This window comes from Tachypleus tridentatus, chromosome 2 (assembly GCF_004210375.1).
Source record: "Tachypleus tridentatus isolate NWPU-2018 chromosome 2, ASM421037v1, whole genome shotgun sequence".
NCBI lineage: Eukaryota > Metazoa > Arthropoda > Merostomata > Xiphosura > Limulidae > Tachypleus > Tachypleus tridentatus.
The window spans coordinates 83,585,851-83,598,751 of record NC_134826.1 but is presented as its reverse complement, the minus strand read 5'-3'; the positions used below and the strand labels follow the sequence as shown (position 1 = coordinate 83,598,751).

The following is a 12,901-nucleotide window of genomic DNA, read 5'->3' as shown; positions in this document are numbered from 1 at the left end:
TTCTATTTAAAATTTAATCTAACATCTTAAAAATATTTGAAACGTGAATTGTTATATGATAGATATTGCTAGTGTGTATATTTCGTATGTATTTAAAAGTAATTAAAAGACATTTACATACTTATTTCAAATAACACATATTATACTTAGGCTTAACATAACAAATCAGTGATGACAAGAAAAACCCACTTGTAGAGATATATGTATTTAAAAACGGCTGGTTTGGGTTGAGAATTTTTTTATGTCGAGAAGCGAACAACGTTTCGACCTTCTTCGGTCATCGTCAGGTTCACGAAAAACGAAAGAGGTAACTGACCGAAAGCTGACCACATGTTTGAAGGGGGTTCTGTAACTGAGTATAGGAATATAGAGGGCGTGCTTAGATGTTTGATGGGCAACCCAGTATCACCAGTTCCATCCAATATTTTTATGACACAAGTTGAAACACAAGCAATTAACACAGCATTACATCCACCACTATACTGGTACAGATATGTAGACGACTCCGTTGTGGGATTCACATCTACAGAACACACACTTAATTTTTTCAATCACATTAACTCTATACATCCCAACATTAACTTCACATGTGAACAGGAAGAAAGCAATCAAATATCATTTCTTAACTTCAAAATTACAAGAACAGATACACAGTTTAAAACAGAAATCCACCGAAAAATAACCCATACTGGACTATACATTCCTTGGGACTCAGCACGTGAAGCAAAACAAAAACTCAACACACTAAATCAAATAAACACAGCCATAAAACTATGGTCACCAGATAAAATTAACGACGAATTAGACAAAATAACAATACTTCATCAACATCAATAAGTTTCCTCCACAAACCGTAGAAAACATTATAAGCACACACATAGACAAAAAGCAAAATCAACTAACAAAAGTAAATGTACCCACGAATTAAAAAATCATGAAACCATATGGTATGCTGCATACCATATATTCCCGACATCAGCAGAAAAATAACCAACATTTGGCGAAAACTGAGGTCTATACGATGTAAAAACTACACTGACAAACACCACACCAACATTATTTATAAAATACAATGTGATAACTGCCACGACTTCTATATTGGAAAAACAAGTAGAAAAATGGAAACCAGATTCAAAGAACACAAAAAGTCACCTTCACACGTTTTCGAACACTGCAAATCAAATGAATACAACATAACCGTAGAAAACACCCAAATACTAAATAAAGAAACAAACATAAACGCAAAATTAAAGAAGCCTTACTTTTACAACAACTCAAGCCCAAAATAAACCAATACAAAGGAACACCTTTATACCTATATTAATAAATATAATCAAACATCTAAGCACGCCCTCTACATTCCTATACTCAGTTATCCCCTTCAAACATGTGGTCAGCTACCTGTTTCTTTCTTTGTGAACCTGACGATAACCGAAGAAGGTCGAAACGTTGTTCGCTTCTCTACATACAAAATTTTCTCAACCCAAAACAGTCATTTTTACATATATATTTAACATAACAAAGTTGACAAGTTCCACACTCAAGTAAATCTTGTGGCTCATAATGTGTGCTGTAAAAGATTTTTTTCCTTAAAAGTGAGGCCCGGCATGGTACGAATCCCCGTCACACCAAACATGCTCGCCCTTCCAGCCGTGAGGCCTTTATAATGTAATAGTCAATCCCACTATTCGTTGGTAAAAAGAATAGCCCAAGAGTTGGCGGTGGGTGGTGATGAGTAGCTGCCTTTCCTCTAGCTTTACACTGCTAAATTAGGGACGGCTAGCGCAGATAGCCCTCGTGTAGCTTTGCGCGAAATTTACAACAAGCCAATCCTTAAAATTGTTCAATAAAAGTTTTGATATCTTGGAAAGGTAAATTTCAATTATTAGAACCAGGTGAATTAATAAACGTTAAAAATTGGTCAAAAGACCTTTAAAGAAGCTATAAAACAAGTAATGTCCAAAATGAAATACACCAAACGAGCATTTTATGTCCTTCCAGGGGGAGATCTACCTATCCATGACTCTTTTGGTTGAGACTGGTCTAAAACTACAGGTATCAAAAGGAAGATAAACAGATAGTGAAATTGAGTCGAAGTCAAGTATGAACACCGATCCTCCTGTAACAGTCCAGGAATAGCCATATAGGGTGTAAGACCAGTTGATTAAGTCAGTCAAAAATTCCGGTGTAAAAAACCAGACACCCAGATGAAACTTCTGTTCAAATACAACACAGTTAAAACAGAACACCGTGAGAATGACAAAAAATTTCAGATCTGAACGCTCACCCTTATGTAACTTTCCTTGGGGCCCTAAGGGTACGTGCAAAGCGTGGTGGTAATCGGTCCTACGGTTCTACAGTTGTGAGCGAACACACCCAGACAGTCCTTTGTGAAATGGTGATTTAAGAAGATAGAAGATTAGCTGATGTACCGTTCAATGAATGAGGAAAACATGAGGATACCCCAAGGAGTAGCATGGCGGTGCACCAATATCGAGCTCTACCCCCCACCTTCAAACTATGGGTTTGGTAGGGATCAACAGAAGATGATGAAGAAGAAACAGATGGCGCCACAAGATTTCAACGACGACCCTCACACCCGTAAAATTTACCTTTGGTCCCTAAGTTGGTGCCAAGTCTGGTCGAGATTGACATAAACGCGTGTATATATACAATATATATACACATATTTGAAACTTTTCATTCCTATGGTTGTGTATAATATTTTAGCCTGACGTTTAGAAGGAATTTACTTTTGTCCTTTTTTGACATATCAACGTTCGAGAATAACGACGGCCATGTCTTAAAACAATTAAACCTAATGTTTATGACTAAAAGAATTCTGTAGTTAGTCCCAAGAAAGAAAGACAGTTGTTTGGAGCGAGTGCTCTCATATCCTAAATATTCTTACCTGTCACTTCTCTATGTATCTGAAACCCCCCCTTTTATCAGCGCATTCCACAGACTTCTTAGGCCCAAAAGTTGAACATGTTTAGTTAATAGTTGTCATGACAATTAAGACATTTAGTTATTCGCGTTCTCATGATCTTATTGAAATTACTGTCGCTTGTTTGGGATTTCTTTTCTGGGTTAACGGATTTTTTTTAACTTCCAGTTACTTAAGTGTGATGAATTACAACGTGTAATTTGGGTTAGAACCAATAATGTGAATTAAGCAAGGAAAAAATAAAGCCTCGTAATCAATTTAATGATTAAGTGAGATTAAAAACACTTAAATATTATTAATTTATAGCAAAATATATGTAAACAGGGTCTGAAATTCGAATTTTTCAAAAGACAGTAACTAGTTATATATATATATGTAAGCGAGATTCGTACCTATTAACGGTCCCCGCTAGTACAGCGGTAGGTCTACGGACTTACAACGCTAAAAGCAGGGGTTCGATTCCCCTCGGTGTGCTCAGCAGATAGTCCGATGCGGTTTTGCTATAAGAAACCACACACGCCTATCAACGTATTCGTTTGATTTGTCGTTAAGCGCAAAACTAAACAGTGGGCTATCTGTGCCGCTCCCATCACAGATACCAAAGCCCATTTTTAGGGTTATAAGCGCTCAGACTCGCAGCTAAGCCATTAGAGGCATCGACACGACATGTTTTGTTAACCAATCTCGTCTCGTACGTCAGCCTGCGTAGTTACAACGGTAGAAACCGGGTTTCGATACCGTTGGTGGAAAAGCATAGACAGCCCATCATGCAGATTTGTGCTTAACTTGAAACAAATAAAAACCAAACCATTCTTATATAAGTCCTGGTCCGGCATGGCCAGGTGGTTAAGGCAATCGACTCGTAATCTGAGGGTCGTGGGTTCAAATCCCCGTCACATCAAATATGCTCTCCCTTTCAGCCGTGAGGGCGTTATGATGTGATGTTCAATCCCACTATTCGTTGGTAAAATAATCCAAAAGGTGGCAGTGGGTGGTAATGACTAGCTGCCTTCCCTCTAGTCTTACACTGCTAAATTAGGGACGGCTAGCGCAGATAGCCCTCGACTAGCTCTGTGCGAAATTCAAAACAAATCAAACTTATATAGGTCAATCCATTAGAGTAGAATTACATACAATCATCAGGCATTTGATAATGATTTCTACTAATTTACCGTATACATAAGTGGTCGTGTGTGTGTGTTTCTTACAGCAAAGCCACATCTGGCTATCTGCTGAGTCCACCGAGGGGAATCGAACCCCTGATTTTAGAGTTGTAAATCCGTAGACTTACCGCTCTACCAATGGGGTCGCCATGACTGGAAAAAGAGGGGCGTAACTGTTCCCGCCTGGATCGAAATGGATCTTCACCTAAGGAAATAACTAAAATAACCAAAAACTGTATAAGTTTGGGAACTATGTTACTATGACAACAGCGATTTCATTCGTTTCGTATAAACTATTATTTCGTAATTTGTCATTAACACGTTTTTAAAGCTTGTTCCTTTGTAAATATTTTATATGGTCAGCTGTTTGACAAAAAGGTATTTTGTCATTGTTTTTAACTTTATTTACATGGTATGCATGGTGGTAATATGACACTTTAGAACAGTCCCTAATTTCTGTATGTATGAAAGGATTTTTGAAGAATTGCTTATCTAGAAGTGGGCTTCACATTGGTTAACTTCTGTTTTTGCTTGGGATACTGTTTTTATTTTAGCCCAAATAACCTCTTCACGCAACAGCTTTAACTGACTGTATTGTTGTCAATTTCATTACGTGTATCTCTCAAAGATTTGTGACATGGAGAAAGTAATTACGCGACGCTGATCTGTTCGTAATTATATAACTCCAATGCATTCGCTTAGTTTTGTTACAGGCTTTCGATTTTTAATTCTAAGAACGTGTAATTACGCTTCGGGGAATTCGTAAAAACCAGAACAATATCTTCCACAAGTACTTAGTTAACTGTACGAAGCTCAGATATTGTTTATTGTTGTGACCTTATAACACTAGAATATCAAGTCTCGTACAATGAAATACGCTCTCTCGTTAAAGCAAAAATTTGACATCATAATCGAATAGACATTTATTTAGTTTAGTGTCGCCGCCTGGTGAGACAGCGGTAAGTTTACAGACGTACAACTTTAAAATCTAGTTAAATTATTCGCGGTGAACACAGCAGATAGTTTAATGAAGCATTGTTTTCTAACAAACGTGTCAAATAAATCACGAGGCTAAGAACAGGAATTATTCCCTGTGAAACCTACCCTCTAGCGGCAGCCAAGGATTATTTATAGATCTTTTGCTAAACAGAGGATTATTCAACAATTTTAGGACAAATATAAAAAAAAACACTCGACTGTTCACGATGTCAGAACAATTTGTTTTGGACCATCATAAGAGGATTCAGTATAATGTATAGGGAAAACTTAGCGAAGAAGAGAAGCTTTTAGAACGTGAAGTGTAATGAAACATTATAATAAAACGAAAATCACTTCCGAGCGTCAGAGTACAACATTTATTTTTTTAAATAAAGTGCATTACACGAACCAAGTCTCTTAACAATAATGTATAACACTTATTTGGCAGTTTTCTACTGTTGTGAATCGTGATTCGCTCCTTTACTCCAAATAACATAATACCTCATACAGTTCTCATGCACTGATACTTGGTAAAAGGCCTAGGTGATGATGTAAAACGAATGAGGTGCACTCGAAAAAGCATTAATGCGCTCAAATAGCTTATGAAACATTCTGGTCGTTAAACGTTGTCAGTTAATTACAGTTTTCTCTTAGAATAACAACCACATCATAGTGGCATTTTAATTTTCAACAAAGCTGATACTTGATCAAAAGATGTTTACTTCTACAAAAAACAAATTTATAAAGAGTGTAGTACTGTTGTACATGGCCCGGTGGGTAAGGCACTCGACTTGTAATCTGAGGGTCGCGGGTTCGAATCCATGTTACAGCAAACATGGTCACGCTTTCAGCCGTGGGAGCGTTATAATGTTATGGTCAATCCCACTATTCGTTGGTAAAATAGTAACCCAGGAGTTAGCGGTGGGTGGTGATACTAGCTGCCTTCCCTCTAGTCTTACACTGCTAAATTAGGGACGATTATCGCAGATTGTCCTCGTGTAGCTTTGCCCGAAATACACAGGGAAAGAGGGAATGTCAGTTCCGGGCTCAAAAGTCAAACTGTATTTTTTTTTCTTCTGAATAATCAGAGTGAAACAACGCTAAGGAAGATATGTCATTGATTAACGAGTTTCAGGAGCCAAATCGTGTCGGTGTATAACGCAATTCAAACATGTTTTCTTTGAGAAAGTGAAATAATATGTGTGTGCGTCTAATCAGAGCAACACAGCACTCTTGAATACCTAATCGTAAGTTTCCAATGTGGTGTTCGTTATCCCTAACCTGGGTTACAATTATGTAAAACATTAGTACACAATTCGACAAGTTATCAGTTAACTGCAGTAACCAATTAAACCTTTGTTGCACTCTCTACACGCAGAAAGTAATAACATGTTAACTACAAATCAGAAACAACTCAAATATCTAGGGAAAGCACGAAACAGTGTGACCGAATTTTTATTTAAAACTTGTCTTACGTTAACGTCATAGCTAGATATTCGACGACACACTTCTGTCAAAACTGAGTAAATCAAAGATACTTCAATGGAAGTATTTGTTGAAAATTGTTAATCTGTTCAAACTACATAGGAAGAGAAAATATGTATTATCCATTACTGTTATGTCTGCATGAACATAATTGTATTTTTTTTTAAATTAGGACAGTTTTAAATACCAAAATATTACGTACTATTTGTGGTCAATTGATTGTCTTTACTACAACAGTACTTCTTTAAATACAGTATTTTTATAATTGTGCAAAATAATTCTAATAACAGACACCGAATAATTGTTTTAGGCCTAACATTAGTTGAACCTATATTAAGCACGGCCTATATTCTTTAAAGTTATAAATTAACACCATAATCTGTGTTTGATTTTTGCATTAATTTAGTTATGGCTAAATTACGTACTTAACGTTATTAAAAATAAATTTATAATTCTATCCTAAGAACTAAATCAGTTCTTTTTTGAAAAATCTGATAAGTTTTGAACACGTTGTTGTACAAAATGCCTATTAAAGTATATTTTCTTCCACCTTTTGTTTAAACTGTAGCAACGAAGTGCGCGCGCATTTAATGGACAGGCAAAAACTGAATGTTATTATAATAGATGTTTTGTAAACTAAAGCAAACTGAACGTTCAAAAATACTATTGAAACCTGCTTTAACAATAATAACTTTTATTAGCCACTGTAAAACGCAATGTTACTATCGCCAGTGCTCTATCTGACTTGTAGAACAACGGAAGTGTCATTCTTTTTTTGCTTTACTTTCACTGAACAAATACCTGACACTGTAAAAATGACAGACCTCCCCAAAAAAATTCCTTTAGGTATTTTACCAAATGTTAAAATATTACACCAAATAACTGTCTTCTTTGCCAAACATTTTGTCATTTCAGTATTATCAAGTCTTAAGCCATTCGTTGTCGAAAAATATTCATAGTGTATTTGGTTACCTGAAACTATTGAATATAAAAGTTGTCCATTTCGGCCTTTGTCTCTGTCGAATGCCAACACCTGAACAACAGACGTCCCAACTGCTGCTGTCTCAAACACTTGACCTTGGAACAGAGGTTGTAAGAACTCGGGAGTGTGGTCATTGTGATCTTCAACATCAATAATTACTCTGGCAAAGTCTCTTTTCGCAGGAGTTCCGTTGTCTGTCACGAGGACCGTGAGGCGATGTTGGTGGGCGAGTTCGTGGTCAAGCTTCTCTTCCACAGACAAAACACCAGTGGCTTCGTCCACGTGGAACATCCGACGACTGAAAGTTGCCGCACTGTCAGAATAAAAGGGAGGGGTATGAAAGAAACACCAGTATAAATAATTCTAACTGACGTGTTAAACATTGTTATTATGTGCTTTGGTTTTTCGTAGCAACACCAATTTTGGCTCTAATATTTGGTGATTAAAATGGTTGCGTTGTGGTTTTAGAATTTCGCGCAAAGCTACACAAAAGCTATCTGAGCCAGCCGTCCCTAATTTAGCAATGTAAGGCTAGAGGGAAGGCAGCTAGTCATCATCACCAACCGCCAACTCTTGGGCTACTCATTTACCAACGAATAGTGGGATCGACAGTGCCTGTTAAAAAGACGAACATGTTTAGTGTGATGGAGATTTGAACCCGTGACCCTCAGATTACGAGTGCCCTAACCACCTGGCCATAGTGAGTCTGGTATAAGCATAATAAATTCCGTTCCACCGAGAGTTTATATTATCTATGTCTGTTACGTGGCTTGGTGTTTTGCACGTTCAAGTTTCATCGTGTTTCGACAACAAACTCTATGTGTTCTAACCTGTGTCAAATAACTGGTCAGCGGAAGAATGCTGTTTTTCTAGCCTCGATTTTATTATTTTATTTCTCTCGAATTAAATGACCAACACTTATGAAATAGATTTTAACCGTTTTATCAAAAATTATTTAGTGTTATTTCTAATCATAAAATCTTGTTGCTATCTGGCACAATTTCATACCAGAATGTTATTTTTAATTACTCTGATATTTCAGATTTTAATTTGTTAATCAGCTGAATTTAGAAATTCGTTTACTACAATCTTGTTTGGTTTAATGTGGTCTATAGAAATAAACATTATATAGATTACATCGGCTATTTTTCATAATGATAATATATTCACACTTGGCACCATGACTGATATACTCAACTTCTATTATTTAACACAAGGCGAATTTCCGAGCACTGGACAATTCAATACTACCACAGTAAGATGTATAGCTAGATGAAATGCCACAATCCTTTCGATGTTTTTGTTCTTATTTTAGTGCAAAGCTACACAATTCGCTCTCTTTGCTCTTTTCAGTTCTGGGAATTGAGCCCTGGATTTTAACTCTGCAAGTCCCTAATCTTACCACTCACTCAAACGGCGACGGACCCCTTTCCTAGGAAAGTTATTCATAACTCTGATTGTTAAATAATGGAGAATCAGGTAATAGTACAATCTGAAGACGAATCATTTATTGTCATCCAAGGAGACGGCAGAGCTCACACTGTAGGGTGCTTGGAACAGTAATGGTCTTTGGAACCACATTCCAAGCTAATCTGAAGCAACGCCCTCATTAGCAAAACGAAAACTGTGTTTTCCCATGCAATGAACCCGAGTGTGTGTATATACTGGCATATACAACAAACAATAATTTAAAATTGACCAAAGCATATTAACAGATATTTTAATGAGAATGACGGCTGAAGAAACTGGGGACAAAGTAATGCTATTCAATTACATACTTACCAAGAATGAAGTTTTGAATCTTTGAATTGCATGAATGTGATTTTGGAAGTCAATGTTCATCTGGAGCGAGGGTCAAAGAAAATTTTCAAATGTTTGGTGGATAGTTAGAGGAAAATTTTCTGGGTGTGCTGGATTGTCAGAATAAAGTTTTTTAGGTGTGTTGGATGGTCAGAGGAAAGTTTCCAAAGTGTGGTGGATGGTCGGAGGAAAATATTCTAGGTATGGTGGCTAGTCAGAGGAAAGATTCCAAGGTGTGATGGATAATCAGAGGAAATATTTCTAAGTGTGTTGGATGGTCAGAGAACACTTTTCTAGGTATGTGGAATGGTCAAAGAAAAGTTTCCAAGGTGTGTTGGATAGTCAGACGAAAGCTTCTAAGACGTGTGGTTCTCAGACTGATTTTACCATTTTTCGCAGAAATTTGTTGGGCTAAAAAAATATAGTTTCAGGCAAAAGTTTGTAATTACGGTCATCAAATTTAATAAAATGAGTATTTGCAAAGGCTGCAAAGATTTGAAACATTATTCTCATAATGTGCGATGAAAATTCATAATATAAAATCAAATTTCAATTCTGTTATTATTATTATATCACAAATAAATCGTAATCATATTTTGGGACTTATTTGAGTTGTCACAACATCTGTTATCCGGACATCTTGCGACCACAGAAGGAGAAATACAACCATCGCGCACAGAGTATTTAACCCATAAATAGCATTAATTTCATTGGTCAAAGTCTGATATCGTAAGCGAAATTTCCCACGCTTTGTGGACTGCTTAGTAATAATAGTTTATTCGTTTCCCGTTCAATCCACATCCTGACACACATGCATTCCATCTTTCTCTCTCATTGCTGTAAATGAGGTTTGTTTGTTTTGAGTATCGCGCAAAGCTACACGAGGGCTATCTTCGCTAGCCATCCCTAATTTAGCAGCCTAAGACCAGAAGGAAAGCAGCTATTCATCAGCACCCACCGTCAACTCTTGGGCTACTCTTTTACCAATGAATAGTGGCATTGACCGTCACATTATATAAACCCCACGCCTGAAAGGGCGAGCATGTTTCGGTGTGACGGGGATTAGAACCCGCGACCCTCGAATTACGAGTCGAGTGCCTTAACCAACTGGCCATTGCCGGGCCCGTATGAAATTATTTGCAATCGATGTTAACAAAAAGTATACTATTTCACCGCTGATATCGATTAAACTAACTCCCTTTTCTCTTTGTTTAACATTAAATAACAAAATAATTAGCAAGAAATGAATGTAACAGGTTGCTCTGGAAAAACAGTAGATAAAAAAACGAAAAACCGTGGTAGTCTCCGCACAGATAGCCCCACTGGGTGTGTAGCTTGTTGATTAACAAGAAATCAATAAACACTAGAGATATGTATAGATAAGTAAAACGTAACGTGTTAAAATGACATAGCATTAATTAAATTTAGCAGTAAACGACGCCCTACGGGCGGCTGTTTGCTAATTACTAATTGTAGTATTTGTGCACCTCGTTGATAAAAATATAAAAAAGGTGAACATTTTCTAAAACCGGGATTTGTCTCTGGGAAGTACTGGATGGGAAAAGTGTTAGCATTGTGCTCTTTAGTGCAAACAATTCAATATAAAGAGCTCATTATTTTCATATATTTTATTAATATAAACTGTAATGTTTTGATATGTTAAGAATGGTTCCGTTTATTGAAAAAATAATAGTTTTTTTAACATTTCCAGTTTCTAAATACTGCATTTAATAAATTACATAATCAAAATAGTGTTATTGTTTTGAGGAGACTTCTTCCATTTATAATTGTGTTCTGTGATAAAGAAATAGTTGTTGTACATGTCGTAGTTATTTTTCTAATTGTGTGAATCTTGAATACCTGAAGTATGATATTTCTTATGAATTTGTGTTTATGATTTCACTCAATAGATGGCAAAGGAGTTCTGGTTACAAACATAGATACCGACATACACGCTACTTCCATTATAATAAGACGGTAAGTTTCCTAAATCTTTTTTAATGCTAATAGAAGAATAAACGATTAATCACGATAAAAATGCTTTCTGATAGAAAATCTTACACATATAACTGTTAGAAAATGTCTTTTCTGGTAATGAAGCAATTCACGTAACTGGTAATTTATCACCGCTGGTGTAAACGTTTCTAACGAACATTTAATTACTAAAGTGATATCAGAAAGCAATTAAAAATACGTCATAATATTAACTTCTTTAAGACATTTGCTTCCAGAACGAAACACGAGTAAAATGATATGTCGTGGTTTGCAAAACAATAGATATAATTATTTACTTTTAATAGTATCGTGCAAGTCAATACAGGGCGAAAAAGGTATAGGAACTAGCTTAATATGTACAAACAGATTTTGTTTAAGTGTGTAAAGATACGCTATAATTATAGTTAGCACTAATACATTCATTCATAACATGTACGCAACTTCTTGCATGTTGATATTTCGCTTAACACTTGGAGATTTGTGAGAATATTGCTGAGTTATAAAGTTCTGGTGTGGATTATGCTGACGCAGGGTGTCTCGTACAGATAGCTCGTGATAATGACGTCTAGATAGCCCGTGTTCATGACTTCAGGCAATGTGGCAGCTCTTGTACATCGCAGATAGCATAAAGTCATTAAGAAACAGTCATAAATGAAAACTTTCTGGTTTGAATTTGACGCTAAGAATTTGATATATATATATAATCAATACGCAATAAAACTATGCATCGGAACCATTTATCCAAAGCTGCAATATGTGTAGGACGTAGATTTAATATGTGTAGGACGTAGATTTAATAACACAGAAACAAATATGACGTGTGTTTTCTTATCTTGACAATAAATTCTTCCATATAAAACTAATCTTTATAATGTAGAATATCTCGAAAATAGTTTAAAGTATAATTTATTATTTCATTAAATCCTCCTTACCTGTTGTACAGCGAATAAAATAGTCTCTTGTCTTGGTCTAAGTCGAAAGCTGTCAACTGGATTACCTTAGTTTGAACCGCAACATTTTCGGACACCGATACCCGATATGTAGACTGATTATAACGTGGTGGATTATCATTGTAGTCCTGCACTTCTACGTGGACCTATAAATATATAACACTGGTTTATCGTTGTAGTTTTGGACTTTATAATTGGATTTACAAATACTTATCGTTAGATTATTGTTGTAGTCCTAGTCTTTTACATGGATCTAAAATCATCAGTGTATTTCTGAGCTTTACTCTAGTCTATAAATACATGTCATTAGATTACTGCTTTAATCCTGAAATGTACATGGATCTATAACTATATCTCGATACATTATTGACTTAGTCCTGGATCTATAAACACACGTCGATAGATCATTGATTTAGTCATTAATTGTACATAGATCTTAACATACACATCTATAAGTTATTGATTTGATCATGAATTTCACTTAGGCGAATAAAAACACGTTATATTTTAAGATAACAATTCAGTCATTTCGTTAACGACTTCCAGTTGGAGCTAGTATCACTACAGGCGCTTAGGAAAACAGCCAAGATGGAGATTCTTT

General features: G+C 36.0%; 1 protein-coding gene across 1 annotated transcript in view; it reads right to left on the bottom strand.

Moving 5' to 3' along the window:
* Positions 1-12,901, bottom strand: part of LOC143244390 (fat-like cadherin-related tumor suppressor homolog) — a gene marked incomplete in the record, with an annotated part of 451,859 nt that overhangs the window by 55,205 nt on the left and 383,753 nt on the right. The window contains 2 exon segments of the mRNA XM_076488964.1: positions 7,546-7,868; positions 12,283-12,446. Of these exon segments, the coding sequence (XP_076345079.1) occupies positions 7,546-7,868; positions 12,283-12,446 (487 nt within the window).